The sequence below is a fragment of the Elephas maximus genome, chromosome 4 (genome assembly GCF_024166365.1).
Source record: "Elephas maximus indicus isolate mEleMax1 chromosome 4, mEleMax1 primary haplotype, whole genome shotgun sequence".
Taxonomy (NCBI): domain Eukaryota; kingdom Metazoa; phylum Chordata; class Mammalia; order Proboscidea; family Elephantidae; genus Elephas; species Elephas maximus.
The window spans coordinates 170,687,001-170,714,914 of record NC_064822.1 but is presented as its reverse complement, the minus strand read 5'-3'; the positions used below and the strand labels follow the sequence as shown (position 1 = coordinate 170,714,914).

Genomic DNA, 27,914 nt, shown 5'->3' with positions numbered 1-27,914 from the left:
TCTTTATTGTAAAAACCATCAGATTTTCAAATGAATTTAAAAACCTTTTCAATATTATTTAGTGAAAAATTCTCATACTTCATGTACATGGTAAGTCAACATTTACTACTCATCTGTATTGTTTAATGAAAAACACCACCATCATCGTATGTATGCTTGGAAAACCCTTAAACCCATTCTCTGTTGAGTGCCTGTCATAATTTAAAGGGTATTTTCTCCACTTAAATAATAATAATAAAAAAACTATTGCAAAGCTACAATAGTTATACACCAAAGCAAAACCTAGTTACATGCTTTACATAGTCCCATGAAAAAATAATTCCATTGCTCCTAATCCCTGATGCAAGGCACTTCAAAGCGCCCGCACAATGTCCATGTAAACAGCAGTACAGTACATCATTTAAATAACATGAATAAGACCTTTACACGGCCTGATCTAGACTTAAGGAAAAAAGTTCTATCACAACCACAGCTAAAAAACATATTTAGATTCACAACAAGAATTTGTTTCTCTTATTATAAAGAGAAAGAACAAGGCCTTATAATTTCCTGGGGGTGGGGGGAGGGCCCTCATAAATATTTCATATTGAAAAAACAGCATGCTCCCTGGATATGTCTGAAATCAGAATATTCAGGTTGATCGGGGTGAATGCAAATGGCACCTGAATATCCAGTTTTAATATCCACCAGACCTAGTAGCTGTGGACCATCTGTAGCACCAAGGAAAAATGCATTGGAAAATCACAAAGTATGTAATTCAGATTAACCTATCCATGAGGTTCACTTAGTCCACAGTAATAAACAGCCATGATGGAGAGAAAGGATTCTTTAAATTACTGGCTTATGATATCTACCTAGCGAGAAAAATTCTGTATTATGTATTTTATGTACATTCCATGTACATAAAGCACCAGTTTAAATAAGATGATCAAACACCTCCTGCACCTTATCAGCTTGAAAATTCATTTCTTACCACTTCCCACGTCATGGCCACAAAGCTAAGGGGGGCGATATCAGAATCAGGGGTAGACGCTGAGAGAGAAGTTCAGTTTCTTCTCTTAAGGGACAAAATTTAAAAGGTCTACTGCATTCTCTGGAACTTACCATCCCAGCAGAATAGTTTCTGTCTACTAGAGGATTAACAGATGGGTGGAGGCCAAGGCCAGGGCTCAACATTCTGCCAGGTAAGGCTGGTTTGGCTTTGCTGCTGCAAGTCCATACTCCAAGTTTCTACTACTAAGCATCTCTCACAGATGCCCACCACTGGTAAAGCAAAGAGGGCCAGGTGTGAATATGACTCGGGGAACCATCAAACACCTCTAAAAACTACCAAATGAGGCCCCAGTGAGGGTTCGCTTCCTATATGAAAGCCAGCACCTATGCCTCTTCACCAGTGATAATCCTTATTATTGGCATGCCCTCCTTAGGCATAAAAGGAATAATGGTGTATAATATACAGTAAGTTAAAAATCAACTATTAATATTCAGACTGTTGCATTTAAATATTACAGATTAAAAGTGACTTGCAAAAGAATATCAATTTCTTCATAAATGAAATACAGTTTATAAAAAACTGGAATGATGGTTAAGTCATATATAAAAACTCATACACACAAAAAAATCCTACTTCTTCCTTCCAAACTACCTAGTTCATACAGTTGATTCTATCACAGAACTGTTCTCTGTACTCTGATTATACCACTAGAGTAGAATACTAATAAAATAATTCAGTTAGCAAACTGAGGTTCACTTCTTGATCACCGCATTAAAACTGCAGCACTTATGCAGAGTTGAGAAGCACCATTCTTAAGCATGGTTTCCTTCTTCCTGGGCTTGCATCCCACAGTGATTATTAAAGGAAGGAATCTGGTCTGTAAACAACTGGGTCATCCACTGTCCGTTTGGAATGTCACTCAAAGTTGATTCTCCATGTAATTCTGCACTGTCAGCTACTGGGAGGGGTCGGGAAGAAGAGTGTTAGTTTATTCCATTTAAACATTTCAAATAATCAAATTAGAAGATTTTAACAGTCCACTGAAGGAGAACTGCTTTTAAAATAGTTAAGCAAGCTTCTTGAATGGAATTAGAAGTGTTCTTTTTTCAGATTCGGGACTTATAAATCCTCGTCTGTTATTCCAAGAAGAAAACACAAGAGGATGACTTCGAGTCAGTAATTTCAAGAAAATGAGCTGTAAAAGTTTGTGTAACTAAACATCAAATAACCATTAAATTTTCATCATCAGTCTCTAGATTATTATATTACCATTCCCACTGTTCAATAATTTATATTGATAATTCCCCCCACAATCCTGATAAAATCAAGTATTTGAAATGAACAAACATAGGGAGGAGACATACCTAGTCCATTTGAAGAGAAGCTGCAAGGTTCACTATTGCATGGATTTTCAACATAAGCACCACCATACGCTGCTTCATAACCCGGATCGTATTTTTCTTCCTTAACAGCCATCTTCTTTGCATCCTCTGTGAGGAGAGTAAAGAGAATTTAAAATGGATTTTGTACCCTAGTCTTCGAAACAGGTTTATTCAGAAATCAGGAAAAATAATTTTTTTTTTTCCCCTGAATGCTCACATAAACATATCAAATACATGTCTCTCATATATTGAAACTCTTTGTAATGTATGCTAAATTCTCTCACACAAGTTGTAAAAACCTATTACATTTCATTTTAGGTGGGCTGCAATGTCTCTCAGATCCTCAGTGTCTGCAACAGTATCCAGAGTAGATGGAAGACACTGGTCAAAGGAGATTGTAACACCCATCATTAAAGCACCCTGGCTACAGATGCAGTAATTTTTTTCTTTCCTCCTGACTTTTAAATCCCCAACATACTTTCTGTGATGTGCATATACACGAAAAGAATCCAAGGGATGATGATGGTAACATACCTTGGGCGAGCTGTAAGTCAAACGTGTATCGCACCTCCTGAACGTCTGTGTTTCGTTCAATGCCTTTCAACTGATCTCTTAAGTCCTTCAGTTTAATGTAGTAATGAACTTTGTCTTGGGCTCGAGGAAACTGAGCACATCTTGCACTGGATGACGGCATAACATAGCACAGCTAGAATCATAAAATTTTAGAGTTACAAGAGTCTTATAATTCTTCTGAATCCACTCTTTATTGAGATTAGAAAATTTACCTTTAGTGGGGTTAATAAATTGTTACTTATTACATCAACATATATAAAATCAATTAAGAGTAGTAGTGCTTAAGTTCAAATTTGTAATGCTTATTACAAAGTAAGTAAATCAAAACAATGAGGCTTCCCCCCCGGTCAAGTGTTCATCTATCAATTACCAGTATTTTCTTTTTAACAGCAAATACATGTCTCACAATTTAAAAGGTACAAAAGGGTATACTAGGCATGCAATGAAAAACCTTCCCTCCCAACCCTATCCCAAAAGCAATCAAGGTAAAATCAAATGTGTCTTGACACATATTCTCTCATCCCTTTCAAAGAACATGCAAATGGTTAACATGCCCTATTTCCTGTTCTGCACCTTGTTTTTTTCACTCCACAATGACCTCAGAGATGATCCTATATCAAATACCTATATAAAAACAGCTATTTTATCTAGAGCTGTGTACTAGTTTAGTAATTTAACCAGAGCCCAACTGCGGATATTTAGGTTGTTTACAATCTTTTGGTATTAGAAGTTACAGTGAATAACATTGTACATATTTAACTTTAAATACATGTGAGTATATCTGCTGGACAAATTCCTAGAAGTGGAATGGCTAGGGAGAAAGACATTTCATTTATCATTCTGGTTGATCATGACAGATTGCCCTTCACAGAACTTGTACCAATTTATATCTCTACCAACAAAACATGAGAGTAAGGCTGCTGAATTATGGATATTAGCTGTAACTTTTAAATTAGCCTCCATAGCACGTATTACAGAAAAAATATTTTGTTTTGGTTATGCAATATTTAGAAAATCCTGATTCATAAAAATAATGTAGGTGCCCTGTGGTACCAGGTTTTGTAATAGCATATTGCCCAATCTCCAAATATTCTTCAAGTGACTAGCAACTTTCAAAAGCAGAGTTTTTTTTTTGTTTCAAAACTCATTCATTAACACAATCTATTAACTGCTCAAAATCCATGATAAGGAATAAATTTAAAGAGATAAATGCACCCACAGCTTATTATAAGAGGTAAAACTAACCATCACAACATGATTCAAGTTTACTGATTATGGCACTACTATAATTGCAGATCCAAGAGATGTATGTGAGCCTTGTGTGGCATTTAATGGACAAGTCTGCAGTGCACTACAGGAAGTAGTGAACTCAGTTATACAACTTCACCCAAGTAGACGAGGGGAGGCCTTAATTCAAGGAAAGACCAGTGCTACAACCTACTTTACCAGTCAAATATTTATAAGAATAACAGAAGAAATTTTAAAAGGAGACTTTAAATGTATGTAGGTGGGAGAAACTTTATTCTGAGGTTTCCCCCAAAATCTGGCAGTGCACAATACATAGGTCTGTACATGTGTGTACACATGTACAAGCAAAAGTTTTACACAAAAGTTGAACTATTTAAGAAGCAAAATTTGAAACAAGTGTCTGCAGCAGCTCTGCAGAAAGTAAGAACTTGAAAACCACTGTGTTATTTCATGCTGCCTTATGTATAAACACTAGGCCAAATGCCAGTCAGGCTGGCTGGATGCCTGCAACTGGAAAGTACTTTATATGGCTTTAAAATGGAGTTGGGATAAGATACATAAACAGGGCGCGATTAGCAGATTTAGTAATCAAGATCGTGTCTCTATTTACATATTTGTTCACAATCAAGTAAGGGCTTCAATTTGACAAGTAGATGCCATTAAATGTTTTGAATAGTATGTGAGTCAACACCTCTCAATATTTTAGCCAATTAATATAACATCATTAAACCATTTGGGTAACAAATGTTTCCCTTTTTAATAAAACTATGACAATATCTGAATTAATGTGTAAATATTAGTTCAAGGTGATACCTAATAGTAGTCAATAAAACAGTGTGAGGTTTTTATAGCATAAATTACAACGAGTAAGACAAAAAAAAATGGAAAAACAGCTTGAAAAAAATCATTTAGTTGATTTACAAATGCATTTTTAAAGACTTACAGTTTCTGTGTCTGGGATCTTATGTGGTTGAAGTCCAAATTCTAAGTTCTTAACCTTTACTCCAAAAACTTCTTTACTAAAAATTTCATAAATACCTAAAATGAAATACAAACATATTTATATTGCCCATAATATCAGCAAAAAAAAAAGCTCAAATTTAAAAGTAAATCTTACATTTTCCATTAAACACCGCTATTCGTGGCTGATATTTCTGTAATTTCTGCACTAGAATACGTCCTCCTTCACGAAATTCTTTACTAAAATTGAATTAAAAAGGCATCAAAATATAAATACAACAATGTTTGTAATATGCTAAGTTCAGACAATTTTCAACAAGAGGTCAAATCACCTATTTGTTGAACTCAGCTTAAACTAGATGCATCTAGAGTATCTGAGCCACCAGCATGGCGAAGGTCTCAACTTTTCAAAAAAAAAAAAAAAATGTTATGTAATTACCTGGAAAGATCCTTGCTGCCTGGGGTTGTCCTTTCCACCATATTGGTAAATCCAATACCATACTTCCCTGGTAAAGTGTGGTCATCCATATGACTCAGTTGGACCTCACTCAGCCCTGACATAAATAGACACTTCCCTGCAAAAGAGAGGAGTTTCATTTATTTCTGTGTAAGGTTGAAGGTTTTTCCCCAATGAAGTGATGTACTGTAGTAATCTACATTCTAGTCTTGAAATAAAAAACCAAAACAACTTGAGGACATTTTTAAACTGATAACACAGACCAAATACTATACTGAGCGATTAATACATTCTGGGTACTATGCTAAAAAGTGTTGAAAAGCAAAGATGTCACCTGGACCCAAGCCATGGTCTTTTCAATTGCTTCCTATGTGTGTGAAAGCTGGACAATGAATAAGTAAGACCGAGGAATAATCGATGCTTTTGCATTATGGTGTTGGCAAAGATACTGAATATACCATGGACTACCAAAAGAACAAACCAATCTGTCTTAGAAGAAATACAGCCAGAATGCTCCTTAGAAGCAAGGGTGGTGACACACTGTCTCACGTACTTTGGACGTGTTTTCAGGAGGGATCAGCCCTTGAGAAGGACATCATGCTTGGTAAAGTAGAAGGTCAGCGAAAAGGAGGAAGATGCTCAATGAGATGAACTGACACAGTGGCCGCAACAAGGGGTTCAAACATAACAATCGTGAGGATGGCGCAGGACTGGGCAGTGTTTCGTTCTGTTGTACACAGGGTCACTATGAGTCAGAATCAACTTGATGGCGCCTCACAACAACAACTATGCTAAGCCCTTTACATGGATTATCTCATTTAACCATCACACCATTTTAGGAGATAGAGACTACTTTTAACAAATATTTTTTTATGGTAAACAAATGCCTGTTCAAGAATACACAGCTGGTCAGGGTAGGAAACTTTGAAACCATTAATTTTCCTTTCAAGGATAAACCAACCCATGGACAGAAAACAGTCAAACATCTTGAAAGTGGAGGAAGTAAGTTCAAATTTCTCTAGTCAGTTCTAAAAATGCATACTATCATTTGGAGCGCTGGTGGTGTGGTGGTTAAGAGCTCGACTGCTAACCAAAAATGTCGGCAGTTCAAATCCACCAGCCGCTCCTTGGAAACCCTATGGGGCAGTTCTACTCTGTCCTACAGGGTTGCTATGAGTCAGAATCGACTCAGAGGGTTTTTTTTTTTTTTTTTTAAGCTAATCAGCTATTTTCTGAGGGCCTATCACATGCCTTGCTCTACTAGGCACTGTCACATAAAACAACTTATATTCAAGATAATATGGCAGTAGTTACACCTGGTTTTAAAGGTCACTGTCATAGTTATGGAAGCCCTGGTGGTGTTGTGGTTAAGAGCTACAGCCGCTAACCAAAAGGTCGGCAGTTTGACTCTACCACGAGCTCCTTGGAAACTGTATGGGGCAGTTCTACTCTGTCCTCACAGGGCCTCTATGAGTCAGAATCAACTGTGTGGCAATGGGTTTGGTTTTTTGGTAATAGTTATAAGGAGCAGCAATGGGTTTTTTTTGGGTTAATACTGTTTTGTGCTAGTGTAAATAGAGAATGTCTTCCATCACAGCATTTGTAACTATTACAACTTGATTGCCAATGATCAATGTGTTTCTCTCCTAGGAAATAAGGCCAGCAGAAATCTGGAAAGGGCATTTACTCTGTCTGTACCACCACAAAGATGCACTATTGTTACCACATCTACAGATAACAGTCTTTTAAAATCATTTAAAAAAAAAAGTCAAAAGTAGTAAAACTCATTGAGAACAATTCGAACAGAAATCACTTCTTGTGCCTCACTTAAACCAAAACATTAGCAGCAATGTATCATTTCAAACCATCACTTTTATGTATATACACACACTCAAACACAAAACAAGCAAACATGTCACACACATTTAGTCTCTCTTTTTGGTCAAAAACAAAAAACAACTATAAACAAAGAAGTCTAGTTTAAAAGTAAAGTAGTAAGAAAAGCAATCACTTACAAAAATGGTTTCCAGGTCCAGGGTAATGATGCCCTTTGTAAGCAGCCATTAGTCCTGGGTTTATGCCAATCTACACAGCAAAATATTTATACGTTTTGATCTTAAAAAATTTTATAGCCTTAGGATTTTTATGGGGGAGAGGTAAACAAAACTCAATTTATTAAAATACAAATTTAATTCAGCATCATAATCAATATTGTTTAATTAATTGCCAACCAAAGTATTCCACTGTTGTTTTTAAAAACCAGTTTGCCTACCTCATATCCCCAGGTCCTCCATCCCCACCCAACTGGGCTGCCTTCACTCTGGCAAGACAGGTACTGGGAAAATCAATATCTGAGCCCACGTGCAGCCACAAGTCTGGTTCTCCACTCCCAACAAGTAGCTTACTCCACACAAGCTTCATGGCTGTCCTGTGCTGTTTCCAACATTTAACTGACAAAAGTCAAAGTCTATAATAAGTGCTCTCCTTTACTGAGTCCTCACAATGTCATGCACTCTGAATCCACACAGATTACTTCATTTAATCTTTGCAACCCTATAAGGGCAGTACTATTCTCATCCATTTTACCAACAAGGAAATCAGTGTTTAGAAAGGGTAAGGCTTGTCTGAGGTCAAACCACTTGGCAGGATTTGAATCCAAATAGCCCAACTCTGGAGCTCCCTTCTTAAATACTCCCACATAACACAACTTTGGAAACCCTGGTGGAGTAGTGGTTAAGTGCTACGGCTGCTAACCAAGAGGTCAGCAGTTCGAATCCGCCAGGTGCTCCTCGGAAACTCTATCGGGCAGTTCTACTCTGTCCTATAGGGTCGCTACGAGTGGGAATCGACTCGACGGCAGTGGGTTTGTTTTTTTTCAGTTAACACAAATTCATGAAAGTGACAGGATTTACCACAAAGAGATTCTTAGAAATGGTTCCCTTTCAGCAAAATGCTATTTGCGAGGTAATTGTTAAGTAAAGCTAATCCACCTAACCCAAAAACCAAACCCACTGCCACCGAGTCGATTCCAACTCATAGCGACCCTACAGGACAGAGCAGAACTGCCCCATAGAGTATCCAAGGAGCGCCTGGTGGATTCAAACTGCCGACCTCTTGGTTAGCAGCCATAGTACATAACCACTATGCCACCTGGGTTTCCAATCCACCTAAGCTACTTATAAAATCAAACGAGAAAAAAAAATACTTACAATCACGATATCCAGATTGAAGGTCAAAATATCAGGGAGAGTCTTGGTCAAAAGCTCAGCTTCTGAAACACCATTAAAACGGTCTACTTTCCTTTTCACTTTAAACGTATCTGTAATTTTTTCCTGTTTTTCTTTTGATTTTGTGGACTTGCCAGATTTTTTTGGTACGGCAGGTTTTTCGGGCTCCACCGGCTTTTTTGGTTCTGTTGTTCTTGGTTTTCTTTTTCTTCCTTTCGGAGCCTCTGAAACATGATTTTTCAGTATGTAGATTTGGGAAATCTTAACTCACAAACCTTAGGCAGCTTTCCTAGAAAAACAGCCCTAGCGACCCTTTTTCCCTCTCCCCAAACTATGCTGTTCTAATTTCTAACATCAGTCTCATTTTCCATACTTTCTCCTTCCTCCACCCTAGAATGGGTCCCCGGCGATGCAAACAGTTAAGTGTTCAACTACTAACTGAGAGGTTGGTGATCTGAACCCACTTAGAGGTGCCTTGGAAGACAGGCCTGGCATTCTGCTTCTGAAAGGTCACAGCCTTGAAAACCCTATGGAACAATTCTCTGCACACACGGGATTGCAATGAGTTAGGATTGACTCAACGGCAACCACCACCACCCGCATCCCAAAGTGAGTTCACGCACCCCCACCTCCTACCTTCCTTCCCTGCTAGCTGCTCTTGGGAAGAAATACCTGTAATAACCATAGACTGATTTTCTACACAATCTTATTTGGCATCCTGGCCTCCCCAGAGACACAAAACATCCATGTACCATTTCTGAGGAATTCTAAATTGTTAAGTAAACAAATGAAAATAGGTAGATAGAAAAACAGGAAGGAAAGGAAACCTTTTAACTCAGTTTTCCTATAATGTTCAGCAGCAGAAAACCTCAAATGGCTTGTGTACATGTTTAAGAGCCTGAGTGCAAATTCTGCCACACATGGCTGAACAGGTAAACTTAGAAATTGCTGAGAATGATATCTTGAAGTAGCAGCATTTTCCAAAAGGCAAGAGTAGGCATCTGATCTCAGGACCGAACACAGGGTTTCTCAACCTTGGCAGCACTACTGACATTTTGGGTTGTACACTGTAGGATGTTTAAAAGCATGCCTGGCCACTACCCACTAGATGCCAGTAGCAGCCTGCCAAACATGATAATAAAAAATGCTTCCAGATAATGTCATATGTCCCTTGGGGAGCAAAATCACTCCCGGTTGAGAACCACTGACCTAAAGTTACCTATCAGGAGGCCTTGGTTTTCTTACCCTTAATTCTTCAGCATCTTTCCTAATTTCTCAGTCCCCTACCCCATCCTACTGCTGTTTGGTGTTTTTCCAAATGCGCCCCCCAAGAACAAGGTTCCTCTCTTCTGCCTCATGCTGATTTAGCATGCTAAGGAGCCCTGGTGGTGCACTGGTTAAGTACTTGGCTGCTAACCAAAAGGTCAGCAGTTCAAACCCACCAGCCATTCTGCAGGAGAAAGATGTAGCAGTCGGCTCTATAAAGATTTCAGCCGTGGGAACTCTAGGGGGCAGTTCTACCCTGTCCTACAAGGTCCGGGTGAGATGGAATTGAATCAAAGGCAATGGGTCAGGTTTTGGTTTTTTGGTAAGCGCCAAGAGGGCCACCATCACTGGCTTGTAGCTGGGGAAATTCTAGTGCTCCCTGCCCAGAAAAATAAGAGAAGCAAGGGCAGGAGGTAGTTTTAATACACTGGCATTAGACTGTAGTCCCCCAAAAAGCATAAACCAAACCTCTGAGCACATTTCTCATATGAACACTGCTATACTGGTGATATCATTACCTTCTTTCTACCTACTAGGTAGGTAATGACGTATCGTTTCATGCTGCTCTTCCTCCCCTTCTAATTTCCTGTCTGGTGAATGGCACCTTCTTCATCCAAATGCTCACGCCAGAAACCCGGGAGTCACTTTCAGATTCCTCTTTCTCCCTCACCCTCCCCACATGAAATCCATTAACCACGCCCAGGTGATTCTGCCTCCTGGGTCTTTCCTAAGTCTGTCCTTCCCCATGCCTTCTGCCATGATTCAGGTCCTCCTCATTTCCTGCCTAGATCATTCTAAGAGTCTCTAATTCACTCCTTGCCTACACGCTCTACCTGGCTCTCTACCACCCAGTCTATCCTCTATTTCCGGAATGATCTTTTTAAAACATCAATCTATCTGAGTCATTCCTCTGCTTACATTCTCTCAACAGTTCCCAACAGCGTTCAGGATAGACTATAAACCTCTTAGGATAAAATGCAAGCCAAACCTGCCCCCTCCAGCCTCATCTCTCACCATTTCCTTGCTACACCCCAGACTCCAATTATACAGACTCATTCTCAGATTTTTGACTGTGCCATGCTTCATGTCTCTAACTTGGCACATGTTGCTCTCTTGGTCTGGAATCTTCCTTAGCCCCTTCTTCATGGGGATGAAGTCTCCTCACCTGTGGTGTTTCAGAACCCTGGCGTTCTCTCTCTGCTCCGGGAAGCTACCCCTGAGTCATCGGTCTGTGTTAGCTACCACCCCCATAAGCTCCCAAAGCAGCTGGAGCCTCCTTCATCACTCGGCATGGCAAGGCACAATGTGGACTTCTTTTTTTTTTAACTCTACTAGATGATGAGATATTTGAGGACAGGATCCATGTTCTTTTACTCCTCAGAATGTATCACAGTACATGGCACATACTAAAAAAACAAATCAAACCCATCGCCGTTGAGACAATTCCGACTCAAAGCGACCCTGTAGGATAGAGTAGAACTGCCCCACAGGGTTTCCAAGGAGCGGCTGGTGGATGTGAACTGCTGACCTTTTGGTTAACAGCCGAACATTTAAACCACTACGCCATCAGGGCTCCACTGGCACATACTAGGTACTTAAAAAGTGCTTTAAAATAAAGGAATTTTTAGGTTTTCTGGATTAGAATAGTGCTTTGTTTTAGGGACTTTACAAGATTAAATAGACTTTTACTAACTTGTCTGGAGGCCACTCAGTCACAGGGAACATTGTTTCTAGGAGAAAATGTATCTAAAAGTTTCAAAAATACATAATTTCCCATATATAATCCACAGGATGATAATATTTCAGTGCCTACTAAGCACCCATACTTTGCGATGAGTTCTCTTATTTAACTAATTCTGTGATGAGTTACACAGTCATTTCTTTATTCATTACTGAATGCCTACCATATGCTAGGCACCACTGGCGGTGCTGGAGATGTGTTGAAGCTTAACCCTCTAGTGGGAAAAAACAGACAACAAACATAACCAACAGGTAAATTACATAACACATTGTTGCTGTTGTTAGTTACTGTTGAGTCAATTCCAACTCATGGTGACCCTATGTGTATCAGAGTAGAACTGTGTTCCACTGGGTTTTTAAGGTTGTGACCTTTCAGAAACAGATCACCAGGCCTATCTCCCAAGGCACCCCTGGGTGGGTTCAAACTGCCAACCTTTCAGTAGTAGTTGAGTGTTCTAGTGTTTAAAACAGAAGAGGGGAGATATAACATGTTAGAAAGTGACAAATGCTAAAAAAAACTACACAAGAACAAGGTGTTTCAAGAGTACAGGGGGCTCGGGGGTTGCTACAATATTAAATGACAAGGCACCATCTGATCAAGTGCGGAAGGAGGTAAGGGAGTTAGAGCCACGTGGCTATCAGAGGAAAGAACGCTCCTGAGAGGCAGCAGCTAGTGCAAGGGTCCTAAGGTGAGAGCATGCCCGACAGGCTCGAGGAACAGTGAGGTGGCCAGTATGGCTGAGCAGAGCAAGCCAGCTGGTGAGAGGTAGGAGATGAAGTCAGAGGGAGAGCAGAGGGCATGCAGAGGGCCAGGGGTGTAGGGTTTATAGGTTACTGTATGGACTTTCGTTTTCTCTTTGTGTAATGGAAAACCCCTAAAGGGTTGTGGACAGAACAGTGACATGATTTGACTCACCTATTAACAGGGCCAGCCCAGCTGCTGTGAGAACAGACTCAGGGCAGGGTGCAAGCAGAGAGAACAGTTGAGAAGCTACTACAATAATTCAGGTGAGAGATAATGATGCTTTGGAACCAGTGGCAGGGTGAAGAACTTAAGTTCAGAGAGGTTGAGTAACTTGTCCAAGATCAAACAGCTAATAAAAAACAGCCAGGATTTGAACAAAGGTTTTACAAATGGATTCCATTTTTTAACTTTAAAATTCATCATTAAACCCTTTCTTAAATAAAGCAGCTAATCCAGTAGCTAATTTTCTAAACTATCAGTATGGAAACTACCTGGTAGGGGTTCCTGAGCAGGAGCTGTGACTAGAACTTCGACTGGCACTTGCTGTTCATTCACGGTTTCCATATTAGGAGCTTCAGCCAGCATTTGTTGAAATCGGAATGTGTAAAAAGCTTGAGCTTGCCGAAGGGAATAGCTGCAAAGGAATAATTCGGTGTAAGCTATAATGACAATAAAATGTACCCAAATGTAAGCTTAAAGGATCAGCTGTAAATATCCTTTAAGGTCCAGTATTTTGTAACCAGACTGTAGTATTTAGAGCAGACAAAAGCACAGAAGAGAGAGAAGGAAGATCTACTCTCGTATTTATACATTCACACAATCTTTAGTGAGTACCTACTAGCCAAACATTCATTAACTCTCACACTAATGACAAGCTGTGTCATCAATAAAACTTACAAGTCCTGTCAAGTCATCCTGTACTTTCTTTGAAAGCAGATGATGAGAATTTTTCTAGTAGGGAGACTTGAAAGGCCTGCCAGGCAGTCTACACAGGGCTAAAATATCCACAAACAAAATCTGCACCCCTACCTTCGGTATTTAGTCATCTTGCCCCAAAGAGCCCTTCCAATCTAACTTAAGGTTCTCCTTAGGTTTATCTGCCTGTTTACTTATTTATTAGCTTTGTTTTTTGCTTTTTTTGTTTTTGCCACTAAGTGAGGGCTAGAAATGGATATTTTGTAAATATCTGTTGAATTTGTGAAGAAATCACTCTAAACCTTTCTTTTGAACAGATTTAAACTTTGTTCAAAGTAGTCCACTCAATGTAAGGAACATAGGCCTTCAAAGAAAACAATTTCAAAAAAATGTTTCTGATAACTATAAACCACTTTCTCAGGCTATTGCTATTAGCACAAGCTAGGGAAGTATGCACTTATTTTATGAAATTCAAATTACACTAATGCCAAATGACACCACTGAATATATAGGAGAAAGGAAAACACTGGGAAATAAAAGCAAAAGCACCGTTTACCATTTGAAGAGAAATGTCATGTTTTCTGTGGCAAGATGAGCTACTTACCAGTTTTCTTTCTATGTGACATGGTGAAACAGGGGGCTCAGAAAGCAGAGATTGCATAGGCAAACTAGCACACTTTAAATGAATGAACTTTATGGTATGTAAACCATACCTCAATGAAACTGTTTTTAAAAAAGCCAAACTAAAGCATCTCCTGGGTAAGCTTAACTGGCCTAGGCAGACACACTGGGTAACACACTACACAGGGGTAGCTAAGCCAGACTGGTGATCCTCCAGATACCCAGGGGCCCAGTCCCAACGGACAGATCATGGGAGAGGCATTCGGACCTAAAGTTATTATTAAGCTAAGCAAGTAGAGAAAAGGTTGAGAATTAGTAAGAAAGATATTAAACAATATCTTAAAAGTTTTATTTCCTTAAGTATACCGTTCTCAAATCATATAAATACAATACCGCTGGCAGCTCTTTTCAATAAATCATTAAAATACTGGTTGTCCAGTGTTTATGACTTAAAAATTCTAGTGAGAAGTTGATACGTCTGGGTTACATTGAGGGATCTTCAGTGGCTATGCTGTGGAAGTTCTAGTAAAATGCATTGCAACTTGTGACTATGGCTGTGGCAGTTTCCAGAGACGCTACAGCCTCTTTAAGTTTGAATATAAACAACTGAAGACACGTGGTAACAATTAATGAATAGCAGTAAGTACCTGCAGTAACAATAAATAAATTAAGACACCACGGTGGCTTTCTAATCTGTCACAACATCAGGAAGACAACCGTGTGTTTCCTGCTACCTCTCATAGGGTTTCACGCATATGTCACAGATTTCTTTGAGCATGTTACAAAAATCCGAACAGAAAATGTAGAAGTTAGGGAAGCGCCATTCATACTACAAAACAATTCTTCACAAAATAAATTCCCAAAATGTGGGTCCCTTAGTAAAATTGTTATTGTTGTTAGGGGCTGTCGAGTCGGTTCTGACTCATAGCGACCCTATGCACAACAGAACGAAAACACTGCCTGGTCCTGTGCCATCCTTACAATCGTCGTTATGCTTGAGCCCATTGTTGCAGCCACTGTGTCAATCCACCTCGTTGAGGTCCTCCTCTTTTGCGCTGACCCCGTACTTTGCAAAGCATGATGTCCTTCTCCAGACTGATGCCTCCTGACAACATGTCCAAAGTATGTAAGACACAGTCTCGGCATCCTTGCTTCTAAGGAGCACTCTGGTTGCACTTCTTCCAAGACAGATTTATTCATTCTTCTGGCCCAGAAAACCCAAAAAAACCAGTGCTGTCGAGTGGATTCCGACTCACAGCGACCCTATAGGACAGAGTAGAACTGCCCCACAGAGTTTCCAAGGACAATATTCTTCACCAACACCACAATTCAAAGGCATCAATTCTTCTTCAAGTTTCCTTATTCATTGTCCAGCTTTCACATGCATGTGACGTGACTGAAAATACCATGGGTTGGGTCAGGTGCACCTTAGTCTTCAAGGTGACATCTTTGCTCTTCAACACTTTAAAGAGGTCCTTTGCAGCAGATGTGCCCAATGCCCAATGATTTCTTGACTGCTGCTTCCATGGCTGTTGACTGTAGATCCAAGTAAAATGAAATCCTTGACAACTTCAACCTTTTCTCCGTTTATCATGATGTTGCTCATTGGTCCAGTTGTGAGGATTTTTGTTTTCTTTATGTTGAGGTGCAAGCCATACTGAAGTCTGTGGTCTTTGATCTTCATTAATAAGTGCTTCAAGTCTTCTTCACTTTCAGCAAGCAAGGTTGTAGCGGTCAGAAATTTTGGGGCTCCAAATCAGAAAACCAAAATTTTAGAAGCCAGTCAGCTGAAGAACAAGCGAAAAAGGGGGAAAAAGCATCTGAAGTTTTATATCATTAGAGATATATATCAATTTTTGAAAAAAAATTCAGAAACTAAAATATTGATATATCCCTTAATCTTTCTAAAAATGTTCAGCAGCAGTTTACAATAAGTTAAATAAGGGCAAAAGTAGAAAAATAAAGTAATGGAAAATAACAAGTGTTAGTTCTGAAGTAATGTGCTATCTTTAAACGTTAAATTTAGCCTGAGCTGCTTAACAGCTTCCTAAGAGCCAGAACAAAAAGGGAATGAGTGTGGATTATATTATTATTTGGCAGAAAAAAGTACTACGTTTCCACAAAAAATGTTCATGAACTTTAATGTTGGGATATCAAGGAGTTTCAGATAATTTAATTTCCTCTTATCTAATAATAGTTAAATTTGTAAGCAACACAAACCTATTTCAATCTTATTGTGAAGCTATTTCTTAAATACGTCTGTTGCAGTTGTACAACTGACACTTCATATTTTAGAATCTGCAATGTTTCTGAACAATAATTTCCTCTGAGTAAGAGGGAAAGTGATAGCAGAGCACTGGGCTGGGAGTCAGGAGATCTGGATCCAATCCGAGTCCAGTCGCTAAACAGATGGCTCACCTGAGTCAAGTCATTCATGCTCTCTAGGTTTCTATCTGTACCCCCATTTCCTGGGTGGTACAAACTGGTAATGTGCTCAGCTTCTAACTGAAAGATTAGAGGTTCAAATCCACTCAAAGGCGCCTTGGAAGAAAGGCCTGGTGACCTACCTCCAAAAAAGTAAGCCATTGAAAACCCTATGGAGCACAGCTCCACTTTGAGACACAAGGTTGCCTTGGGTGGAAGTCAAAGGCAGCTACATTTTTTTCCCCCTCTTGAATGACAGTGCTCCAGGCCTCACAAGGAAAATGAGCGATTGGATAAAGTGATTTCTGATTCTTCGTATATGCTAAATGTGTAGGAAATAAGCTAAATCTCTTCAGACTCCGGGCAGATGACAAGTGTTTTTTAAAATGTAACTCCCCGACATCAAGGTCATAAGCATGATGAATGCTTTTATTTCCCCTTTGTCACCTTTTTCCCTCATCGTTTGTTTGTCCCAACTGTGCTACTTCTGTCCTTTTCCCAGTGTTCACATTTCCTGTCTCCTTCATTTGCACCCCCTTCTCTTGAACCACAGTGCTTATAAGACTGGTTCTAACTGCTGTCTGAGATTGATGAACTCTGAATTTTCCAACAGTCTTTCTCAAAACACACATAAACACACACACAGTTGACTGACTGAATTCAGATTTTGCTGTATTTCAAAAAAAACTAAATCTTTAAGGTTTTCTCTAAAATTAACAGCTGCAACTTCTTTGTGGTTGTTGGGTGCCGTTTCGTCAGTTCCGACCCACAGCGACCCCACGCACTACAGAAGGAAACACTGCCCAGTCCTTCACCATCCTCACAACTGTTGATGCACCTGAGCCCACTGTTGCAGCCACTGTGTCAATCCATCGTGTTGAGGGTCTTCCACTTTTCCGCTGACCCTCTACTTCTTTAATAGTTATTTTCCAGTATTTTAAGGATATAAGTTGCTATTTTCTAAATACATTTCTCTGCAGTTCAACAAGCATATACAGTGAATGCACACAAAGCGATGACCAATGCTAAATAAATGATCCGAATGCTCCACTAAAGGAGACTATTTAAACTATTAAAAGGCTGCATTCGATGTTAAGTGGGAATGTGTGTACTCACCAGATATTGGTAGGTACTTATCGTGTACAACTAGTCTACTAGAAACGGTGAACACAGCAATTTAGAGTAAGCTAGAGTCCCCAGTTGGTTTAACTATTCCTCATACAGTATGATTTCAAGTTTCCTCCCTATTTGGTCATTTTTTGGTGCTCAGAATCACACAAAATGCTCCAGATACAGCCTCATCAGTCTGAAGCCGAACAGGGCTATAAACTTCCTCATTTTAGAGACCATACTACGGAACTTATTACATTAGCTTTATACTGGCACCCATATTATGCTACTGATTCATACTGAGTTTGCCATCAACAAAAACTGCCCTTCCGTCATGTCTCCCTCATCCCACATGCCTGTCACCGATTTTCTTCACCTGAGTAAAAGGCTGTGCCTCCTTTTGTAAAAGATGATTCACCATTCCAGTCAGTTGGGATTTTTCTGGATTCTGAATCAATCTATCAACTCCACAAATCCCTCCCAAAGTTGGGTCACTCACAAATTTCCCCAGCATGCCATCAACACCTTGAAGTTGTTAAACTGTTGGAAAGAACAAGGTTGGGAATAGAGGTACATGGCACATCAGTATAGACCTCTCTTCAACCTGTCCTTGATTCTTTCAGTAGTAAACCAGTTTGGATTTCACCTAACTGGACTGCCATCAGCCTGTCTCCATCTTGCCCCAAAAATAAGCGGTATAATAGTTGTTAGCTAGGGAGGCAGAATTTGCAGCCAGATCCCCTGGGTTCAAATTCTATTTCTGCCTCTTCCGAGCTGTGTGGGCAAGTTTCTCAGCCTCTTTATGCCCGGCTTCCACCTCTATAAGGTGGGAATAATAACACCTATCGCATTGGTTATGAGGATTAAATTACTTAACACATGTAAAACACTTAAAACAGTGCCTTACATATAATAAATTTGCTATGAAAATAATGATTAATAATTAAAGATCACATAAGATGATCAAATATAGTTTGTTTTGTTAGGTGCTATTGAGCTGGTTCTGACTCACAGGGACCCTATGCACAACAGAATGAAACACAACCTGGTTCTGCACCATCCTCACAATCATTGCTAAGCTTCAGTTCACTGCTGCAACAGCCACTGTGTCAATCCACCTCCCTGAGGGTATTCCTCTTTTTCGCTGACTCTCTACTAATCACGATGTCCCTCTCCAGGGTCCTGTCCCTCCTGACAACATGTCTAAAGTACGTGACACAAAGTCTCACCACCCACACTTCTAATGAGCATTCTGGCTGCACTTCTTCCGAGACAGATGTTCTTCTGGCAGTTCACGGTACACTCAATACTCTTCGCCAACACCATAATTCAAAGGCATCAATTCTTCTTTGGTCTTCCTTATTTATTGCCCAGCTTTCGCATGCAGAGGAGGCAACTGAAAATACCATGGCTTGGGTCAGGCATACCTTGGTCCTTAAAGTGACATTTTTGCTTTTCAACATGTTAAGTAAGTCTTCTGCAGCAGATTTACTCACCGTAATGTGTCTTTGATTTCTCAACTGCTGCTTCCATGGGCACTGACTGTAGATCCAAGTATAGTCTAGTCTAGTCTAAAAGGGAATTAACCTGATCTGGAAGGTCTTGCTCTTTTTTTAATTTACACTGATGAGTAATATTCAAGCATTTTGTTAAGGATCAATGGCAATAAATTAGAGCACAGACTCCATCTTTTAAGGAAATAGGGACCCATGTGTTTATACCCAGGCTCCATTTCCCTCACCTGTTGTCTATAAGTCCTCAAAGACTGCTGTAAGCTAGCCTCTCATTTGAAATACAACGCATTCAGGCCCGGAAATATGATTTCAGTTGAAGTAGCTAAAAGCTCTTTTAAATGCCCTTATTGATCTTGAGCCTTGAAACTCTTACATTCATTTTGCCATTTCCAGTCTGACATATTCCTTTTTCTGTTGTTGTTAGGTGCCGTGGAGTCAATTTTAACTCATAGTGATTCCATACAACAGAGGAGAATTGCTCCATAGGGGTTCCTAGGCTGTAACCTTTACAGAAGCAGGTTGCCAGGTTTTTCTCCTGCAGAGCTGCTGGGTGAGTTCGAACTGCCAGTCTTTCGGTTAGCAGCCGAGGGCTCAGCCATTGCGCCACCAGGGCTCCTTATGATGAAATAACATGATGTAAAAGTGTCCAGTATGAAATGTTCCAGAAATGATAGCCGTGGTTATCGATGTTGCTCATTAACCACACTCTGGCAGAGATGGTGTTTCCTTTTTACAGGTGATAAAAAATCAAAAACAAAACTGAGTATGTTTTGTCTGTCATCTACTAACTCCATGCCATTGGACTGGGCAGAAAACCCAAACCTTTCTCACCCCGCTCATCGTCCAAGCCTAACATTTTAAGTCCTCCTCCCAGTTATCTTTAACATTTCTAGAAAGCCTGGTCTCATTTGAAGATTAATCTTTCCTGTCTGTATTCTTAGCGGTTGGCATGGATTGAACTGTGTCCCGCAAAAATGTCAACTTGGCTAGGCCATGACTCCCAGTATTGTTCGACTGTCCACCATTTTGTCACCTGATGGGATTTTACTATGTGTTGTAAATCCTACATCTGTATTGACAATGAGTCAGGATTAGAAAGTTATGTTAATGAGGCAGTACTCAATCTACAAGATTAGGTTGTTTTAAGTCAATCTCTCTTGAGATATAAGAGAGAAACGAGCAGAGACATGGGGACCTCATATCAAGACAACAGTGCCAGGAGCAGAGTGCATCCTTTGGACCAGGGGTCCCTGTGCCGAAAAGCTCCTACACCGGGGGAAGATTGACAACAAGGACCTTCCTCCAGAGTCAAGAGAGAGAGGAAGCCTTCCCCTGGGACTGGAGCCCTGAATCCAGACTTTTAGCCTACTAGACTATGAGAGAATAAATGTCTGCTTGTTAAAGCCATCCACCTGTGGTATTTGTTATAGCACCACTAGATAACTAAGACAGTGGTCCATGTCACTTCCACTCATACTACTACTTTCCAACTTTGGTAAATGTCCTTTTCAAGCTTGAGATCACTGGAAGCATACAGATCTCCTTATATAATTCCTCCTTTTTCCCCCTCTGGGTTAGTTAGACTGTAAGTGCTTCCTGTGACTCTTGAGCTATTTTTACTTTTCAGTCTATAATCCAGGGAATTTTTTAAAATTTTCCAAAAAAAAGGTAAATTAATTCTACCCTGCATTCCATTCCTTGATGATCACAAATTTGAGAGTGACAGGAAACTACTCTCTCAGGATACCAGGGGCCTGAGTCATGTCAGAACTCCCAGTGAAAGATTCTTTATAACACGGTATTCTCCGTATCTCCTGAAAGTGAAAGTTTTGCAGACCGAAACAAAAAATGTTCTACAGTCCAGTGGATGAAGTTAAGACAGAGTACTCAAGTCACCGCTTTGAGCTAAACTGTGTAGCAGACTTCTATTACTTTACTGAATAGGACACTGAATAAGGTCTTACAGTGTATAATTCTTTTGATGGTAGGCTTTACCCAGATTTCAATTCTGCTCTGAAGTAAGATCATAAAGGTGAGGGGGATTTCCACAAGTTCTGGTGAATTCTCTCATTCGTAAAGGTCTTCTAAGAATTGGAAGACTTTATTCACATATTTGATCTATAAAGTTGGGCTGCTCTACACTTTATTTCTGTATATCCCTTTCCTTAAACTCTAAGACAATTTATTTTGGTTACAGTACTTAACTATGCCCTTTGTAGTCTTCACCGACAGTCAGTACTTACCTTCCACAGAACGCTGATTGACAGCATAACTGGATTCCTGAAACGCCCTTATTTTACAGACATTAACAGGCCCAGAGAAGTGTCTTGTGTAAAGTGAGAACCCATCAGCCATTTAGAGTCAGAATACTCCTGCATTAGGTCTAACTACTTTATTTCAATGTAAATCATCTTTTTTTCTTATTTGTTAAGAATGTCACATTTAATGATTTCTCATTTGGCTTTCGAATTAGAGTACAACTCTCTAAAACTCTGCTTTTGCAAAACTTCTCTCCCTGTACCTCACACTCCCCAAAGGGCATTTTAAAAACAGATTCTTAAGATCGTCACCAAACCCACTGTAAAACTGAAGACATTTTTGAATTGATTTCTTTGGAGTGTTACATGTATTTCCAGAATTCAAGAGCATGTAAGTATTATCTACCCTGTGACCCTTGACGTTGTTGAGTAAACTTTTGGGGAAAGAGCCACAGTAAATTTTACTAACTTTAAAATGAAAACTCCTGGAGGGCGGACATGGAGCCAGACACGTGTGATACTCCATCTTTACAGCTCTTTCCATAGATAATGGAAAGTGAAGGAACTTGTAGCCATGAATGAAAAGAAATATTCTCCGGAGACGGCTGGTTGATCACTAACGCCTTTTAATGCCAGTTAGATATCGTGGGGAGCCGAGTAGGGGTCCAGGTGAAGAAGGTACGGCTCCCCGCCTGCCGGCGGCTGCGGATCCTGGGGCGGGCCCGCAGTGCGCACGCGCGGCCCCGGCCTTTGTAACCCGGCCACGACGTCGAAGACCCCTGCGTGCGCGCGCCCGCCCGCCCCCCGCCCGCCGGCCCCGCAGCGAGGGGCGCTGGGGGAGGGGCGGCGCGCCGCCGCGACCTTACCTGCGCGCGTTTTCCGCTTCCATTCCCTGCCGCCGCTCCCGTGAGCGGCTACTCCTGCCAGGCAAACGAGTGTCTGTGGTACGACCGCGTACGTACGGCGGAACGACAGTAACCAGAGACTTGGCCCCAATTCCTGGAAGAACTGGGGCAATCGCTGGCGCTCAAGCTCCTCCCCCAAGCTTCTAGTTCCCCTTCACCCCAAGAGTGGCCACCCCCGCCCTTCTCACTTCACGGGGCGCTTCCGCCTGCTCAGAGCCAAATCCCACGCCTTGGGGTCGTCACATGGTGCAGGGCAGCCCAATCACGTTCGCTGGCCTTTAGATTTTTCAGCTTCGCTGCTTGGACTTTCGGGAAGGGTGGAGGACACAGAGTGGGAGGGGGAGCGCTCTGCTGACGTAAACTTTAGTCGGTCAGGGACTCTTTAGGTGTGAGCAGGGGGTCGAGTGACATGGCGAGGGCCTGCGGTGGCGCTGTGTAGGTGCGGCGGTTGTGCTTGTCAGGATCAGTGAGGCCCTAAATATTCAGTCCTTTCCGCTCCAAGTTTTATGTTTTGCCTTAATCATCAGGTAATTAGTGTGATGTAGGGGAAAGATGTAGGAGGGACCAGTCCCTGGAGAAGGATGTCATACTTGCTGAAGAAGGAGGTCAGGAAAAAAGAGGAAGACCCTCAACGAAATGGGCTTACACAGTTACTGCCAAGAATGGGCTCAAAAGTAGAGGGTCAGCGAAGAAGTGCCTTAACTCTCCATCACCTATAGCAACAATTGTGAGGATGGCCCAGGACAGTGTTTCTGTTGTAAAGGAGTCAGAACCGACTCCACGGCACCTAAATACAACAGAGGAAAGAAAATGTGGAATTGGAAAACTTGGGAATCGAGACTTTGCCACTCTATCATCCTGGACCTCAGTTTCCTAATCTGTAAAACTGTAAATGTAAAGCTCTACATTGACGTTATCATTCTCTGCTTTACTTTGGACATTAAAAATACTAACGTTTGAAGTCTATGGTAGTAGACGCTATTCAAGTATCACCTCCTTACAACCTTCCAGACTAACCCCCGTTTTAATTCTCAACGGCTCTTAAAACTGGTTTTTATTTCATTATATCTCAATTTCCATCACTGATGTTTGCACAAGAACTTAATTCTTAATGGAGACAGACTTTTCCGTTTCTCTAGTTTGTATAATGAAAAACATGGCTGTTGTATTACAAGTTAGTTTTCCTTAGTTTATGCCATGTAACAGATAATTCTAAAATTTCAGTGGCTTACAGCACAGCACAGGTTTATTTTTCACTCATGTAACATGTTGGTTGGGAGATGGCTGTGGCTTCGTGCTCTGTGTGTCATTTTCATTCTAGTATCCAGGAAAAGGGCTGGAAGCAGAAAGATTAATTTGTATTACGTGACTGCTTAAAGTTTAAATGAATATGTGAACATTTTAAAACTTTACAGAACTTTTCTGAATGCCCTGTCCCTTAGTGGATACTGTGCCATTGAAAACTCTATAGAGCACACTAATACTCTGACACATGTGGGGTCACCATGAGTCAGAGTCGACTTGAGGGCAACCGGTGGTGGCGGTGAACTGAGAACTTGACACATGGTTGGTATTCAGTAAATATTTGTTGAATGAAAGAATAAACAAAACCCTATCCTCTCTGCTTTTGCTAATGACTCAGGACCACAGTCTGGAATCCAAACTTTTAAAGCAGATGGCTCCTTCAGCTATTTCAGAGAGAGAATTCTGGAGACAAAATGTGTGTGCATAAAGAGCTGTAAACTTTCCTCAGGGCTTTCTCACTTAGGATGAGCTACCCTTGGGCAGCAAGGATCTCCCTTACTGTGGGCTGCCATGTATTCTGGGTCTCAGCAGCTCCATTTATAAACATTTATAAACTCAGCCCTGCTTTGCATAAAGGTTTATGGGAGTTGTTGTCGGGGAGCAGGATATTGAACCTGGAAATGGTGAAGAAACAGCAGCAAAAGTGGCTTTGTCCAATCACTGTTTCTCCGACCACCCTGAACCTGAACCAGAGGATAAGCTTGTTCTGCTTCTAAGCCGGGCCTACCAGAGCTTGGGGAAGTCTGGGAGAAATGTCTTGCTCCTATCTTTGCCAAATGTGCCTATATTTAAACGGGACTTTGTTAGTTCCTGATTTAACTATGGTATTTTTGAGCGTATCTCTTTGTATAGCTTTTTTAGTAGTTGTTCTGGGTATTACATTGTATATACAAAAAAGTGTGTGGGGGGGAGGATTCTCGTGATAGGAAAAAAGATGGGACAAAAAAAAAGGGCCAAGTCACTCAGCTCACTGTTTCCCTTTCTCTTCCTCCTCTTCCTTTTAGGAATTTAATAAGCTTGCTTCCTTCTTTTCTAATGTTATGCCTGTCATTTAAATCTTACTATCAACAAGATTTACTACTGGGCAGAGTTTTTCAAACTGCAGATTTTGATCCATCAGTGTGTCCTGAAAATAATTAAGCATTAAAAATAAATAGAAATTGAAGAGGAGGGAATACAACTCATTTTATGAGGCCAATATTGCTGTTACCAAAAGCAGACAGACATTACAAGAAAACTTTAGACTTACCTGTCATGAACGTAGATGTAAAAATTCTTAAAAAAAAAAAAAAAAAACTAGCAAATCAAATCCAACAATATATAAAAAGGATAATTTATCACGACCAAGTGGGGTTTGTCTGAGGAGTAGAAGATTGGTTTAACCATTGAAAATCAATCTATATAATTCACAACATCAACAAATTAAAAAACAAAAACCATATAGTCATCTCAGTGGATGCTGCGGTACAATGGATCGCTTTTATATGGCCTTTCTAGCTATGTTCTTATAACTCCCACCATAAGATTGGTGGGACTATGCAAATAAGGTGCTTGTGGCCCACCAACAGGATTGGACAGCTTGCTAATAATACAAATAAGGTACATGGCACCCTTGTGGGGATGGGGGCCATGCAAATAAGATGTATGGAACACTAACGTGGGGATTGGTCAATTTTGCCATCCCGCTGGGCTTAAAATGAACCATCCTAGAGGCAGAAAGGGGGGAACCTCACTACAACCAAGAACAGACGGGAACAAAGCACATCCTTTGAACCCAGGGTTCCTGTGCTAAGAACTTCCTAGACCTACGAGACAGAGAGAGAGCTGTAACACCGGAGATGGTGCAAGATGGTGAGAAATGGTGGAACAGAAATGGTGGCAGCAGAACCAGGAGACTGGCTGAAGCAGGGGAGGATTAACCAGTTTGCAAGGTATGCACAGGTTTACTTGTGTTTACCTTGCTTATTGGGTAATCCATCCCTGAATGGTACAGTAGGCCTCCGAACCCAGGAAGCAAGGTGGTTGCAGCGGGTGTGGGGACCCATGGAGCAACAGAGATGAGCACCTTCAGGCAGGAGGCATTCTGGTGGAGTGGGATACCTCTGGGCATTTGTCAGCAACTCGGAGCAAGAAAGTTGAGTGCCTTCAGGTCGATGCTTACTGGTGGAGTGGGGTGCCCCTGGGCACTTATTGGTGGAGCTAAAGAGCTTTGTAACACATGCCCGAGCAGGACAGGGGCCAGGGCCAAGAGGAGCCTGTCCTCAGGAGGTGTGCATGGCAGAGAAGGGCTTGCCTGCTTGCATGAAGAGGAGCTGAGAGAGCTGTCCTGCACTGAAGAAGGGAGGGATGTGCTCTCTGCTTTGTAGGGAGACTTCCAGACTGCCTACATGCCTCCTAATCCTGATCCCAAGTTGTACCTGTTACTTCCCTAATGAACCTCATAACTGTGAGTGTGGTCTGTGAGTTCTGTGTGGCCGTTGCAATGAATTATCGAATCCAGCAGAGAAGTAGAGAGTGCCATTGAGAGGGACAGCTGGTATCAGAATTGGTAAAAATATGTCTGACCTCCACCTCATATTCACGAGATATGTCTGACCTCCACCTCATATTCATGAGCCTTGGGTTGTGGATCTTGATTCTCTCTCCTCCCCCTCCTGAAGTTAGAGGAGGGCCTCTGATGCCCCACTATGTCACTTTTACAGATGCAGATTAAGCCTTTGACAAAATCCAACATCTAGGTTAAAAGAAAAACAAAACAAAAAAACTCCGCAAACATGGAATAGAGAACTTCCTTAATGTGATAAAAGACATCTATAAAAAATCTACTGTCTTTATTCACAGATGACATGATTATTTGATATTCTTAGAGAAAATGCAGTGTACTCTACAAAAAAAGCTACAAGTACTAGTAAGTGAGTTTAGCAAGGTTGCAGGATAAAAGATCTGTCAAAGCAACTGTATTTCTATATTAAAAAAAAAAAATTGCCATTGAGTCAATTCTGACTCATAGTGACCCTACATATTTCTATATACTAACCATAAATCATCAGAAATTAAAATTTTAAGAAAATCACAAAAAATGAAATAATTAAGAAGAAATCTGATAAAACATGTGTAAGACCTGTATCCTGAAAGCTGCAAAACATTGCTGAGAGAACTTAAATACAAACTAAATAAATAGAGAGAACAGTGTGTTCATGAGTAGGAAGACTCAACTTATTAAGATGTCTATTTCCCCCAAATTGATCGATAGATTTGATGGTATCACAATCAAGATCCCAATAGGCTTTTTTTGTAGAAGTTAACAAGCAGATTCTTTAAAATTCATATGGAAATGCAAAGTTCTAGATTAGCTAAAACAACTCTTAAAAAGAATAGAATTGGAGGGCTAACACTACCTGATTTTAAGAATTATTGTAAGGCCACAGTAATGAAGGCAGTATGGTATTGGCATTGAAGATAGACAAAAATATTAATGGAATAGAATAGAGTCCAGAAATAGACCCACACATATATAGACCACTGGTTTTCAACAAAGCTGTAAAGACAATTCAGTGGAGAATAGTCTTTTCAACAAATGGTGCTGAAACAAATGGATATCTATCTGCAAAAAAAGTGAACTTGGATACATACCTTGCACCATATATAAAAATTAGCTCAAAATGAATCATAGACCTAAATGTAAAACATAAAACTATAAAGGTTCTAGAAGAAAACACAGGAGAAAATCTTTGTGACCCTGGTTTAGATGTGATTCAGAAGAAAAAAGTGGTAAAATTGTACTCTATCAATATTAAAAAATGTCTGCTCTTCAAAAGACACTGTTAAGAAAAAAGACAAGCCACAGGCTGGGAGAAAATATTTGCAGATCGTTTATCTGATAAAGGACTTGTATCAAGAAAAAATAAAGAATACTCAAAACATAATATAAACATACAACCCAACTTAAAAATGGACAAAAGATTTGACAGGCACTTGACCAAAGAAAATATATGGGTGGCAAATAAACACATGAAAGGATGCTCAACATCATCAGTCATCAGGGAAATGCTAATTAAAACCAAAATGAGACACCATTATCCAACTATTAGAATGGCTCAAATTAAACGGACTGATTAGACAAAGTGTTGCAGAGGACGTGAAGGAACTGGAACTCCCATACACTGCTGGTGGGGATGGGAAGTGGTACAACTATTATGGAAAACCGGCAATTTTCTAAAAAGTTAAATATACACATGCCATAAGCTCTAGTCATTCTACTTCTAGGTAC

At 40.4% G+C, this 27,914-nt stretch overlaps 1 protein-coding gene across 3 annotated transcripts; it reads right to left on the bottom strand.

Annotated features, from left to right (window-relative positions):
• Positions 1 to 46: 46 nt before the first annotated feature.
• Positions 47 to 23,629, bottom strand: TDG (thymine DNA glycosylase). Of its 3 annotated transcripts, none has more exons than XM_049884212.1 (10): positions 22,301 to 23,629; positions 13,084 to 13,226; positions 8,824 to 9,065; positions 7,630 to 7,699; positions 5,597 to 5,732; positions 5,315 to 5,397; positions 5,141 to 5,235; positions 2,911 to 3,082; positions 2,359 to 2,484; positions 47 to 1,949 (listed from the first exon to the last, which is right to left on the bottom strand). In XM_049884212.1, the coding sequence occupies exons 1-10, from the start codon at positions 22,321 to 22,323 to the stop codon at positions 1,807 to 1,809; spliced, it is 1,233 nt and encodes a 410-aa protein (XP_049740169.1). In that variant the 5' UTR covers positions 22,324 to 23,629; the 3' UTR covers positions 47 to 1,806. The 3 variants fall into 3 exon arrangements, with proteins under 3 accessions (XP_049740169.1, XP_049740168.1, XP_049740170.1); XM_049884211.1 differs by having other exon boundaries at positions 51 to 1,952; positions 22,301 to 23,627; XM_049884213.1 differs by lacking the exon at positions 22,301 to 23,629 and adding an exon at positions 14,776 to 15,965 and having other exon boundaries at positions 51 to 1,952.
• Between the last annotated feature and the right edge of the window lie 4,285 nt (positions 23,630 to 27,914).

Coding starts and splice junctions, on each gene's coding strand:
- TDG (XM_049884211.1), bottom strand. CDS start 22,323: ATGGAAGCGGAAAACGCGCGCAG. Junction 5,398..5,596: donor GGCAGCAAGGATCTTTCCAG/GTAATTACATAA, acceptor ATTCAATTTTAG/TAAAGAATTTCGTGAAGGAG. Junction 2,485..2,910: donor TGACTTACAGCTCGCCCAAG/GTATGTTACCAT, acceptor CTCTCCTCACAG/AGGATGCAAAGAAGATGGCT.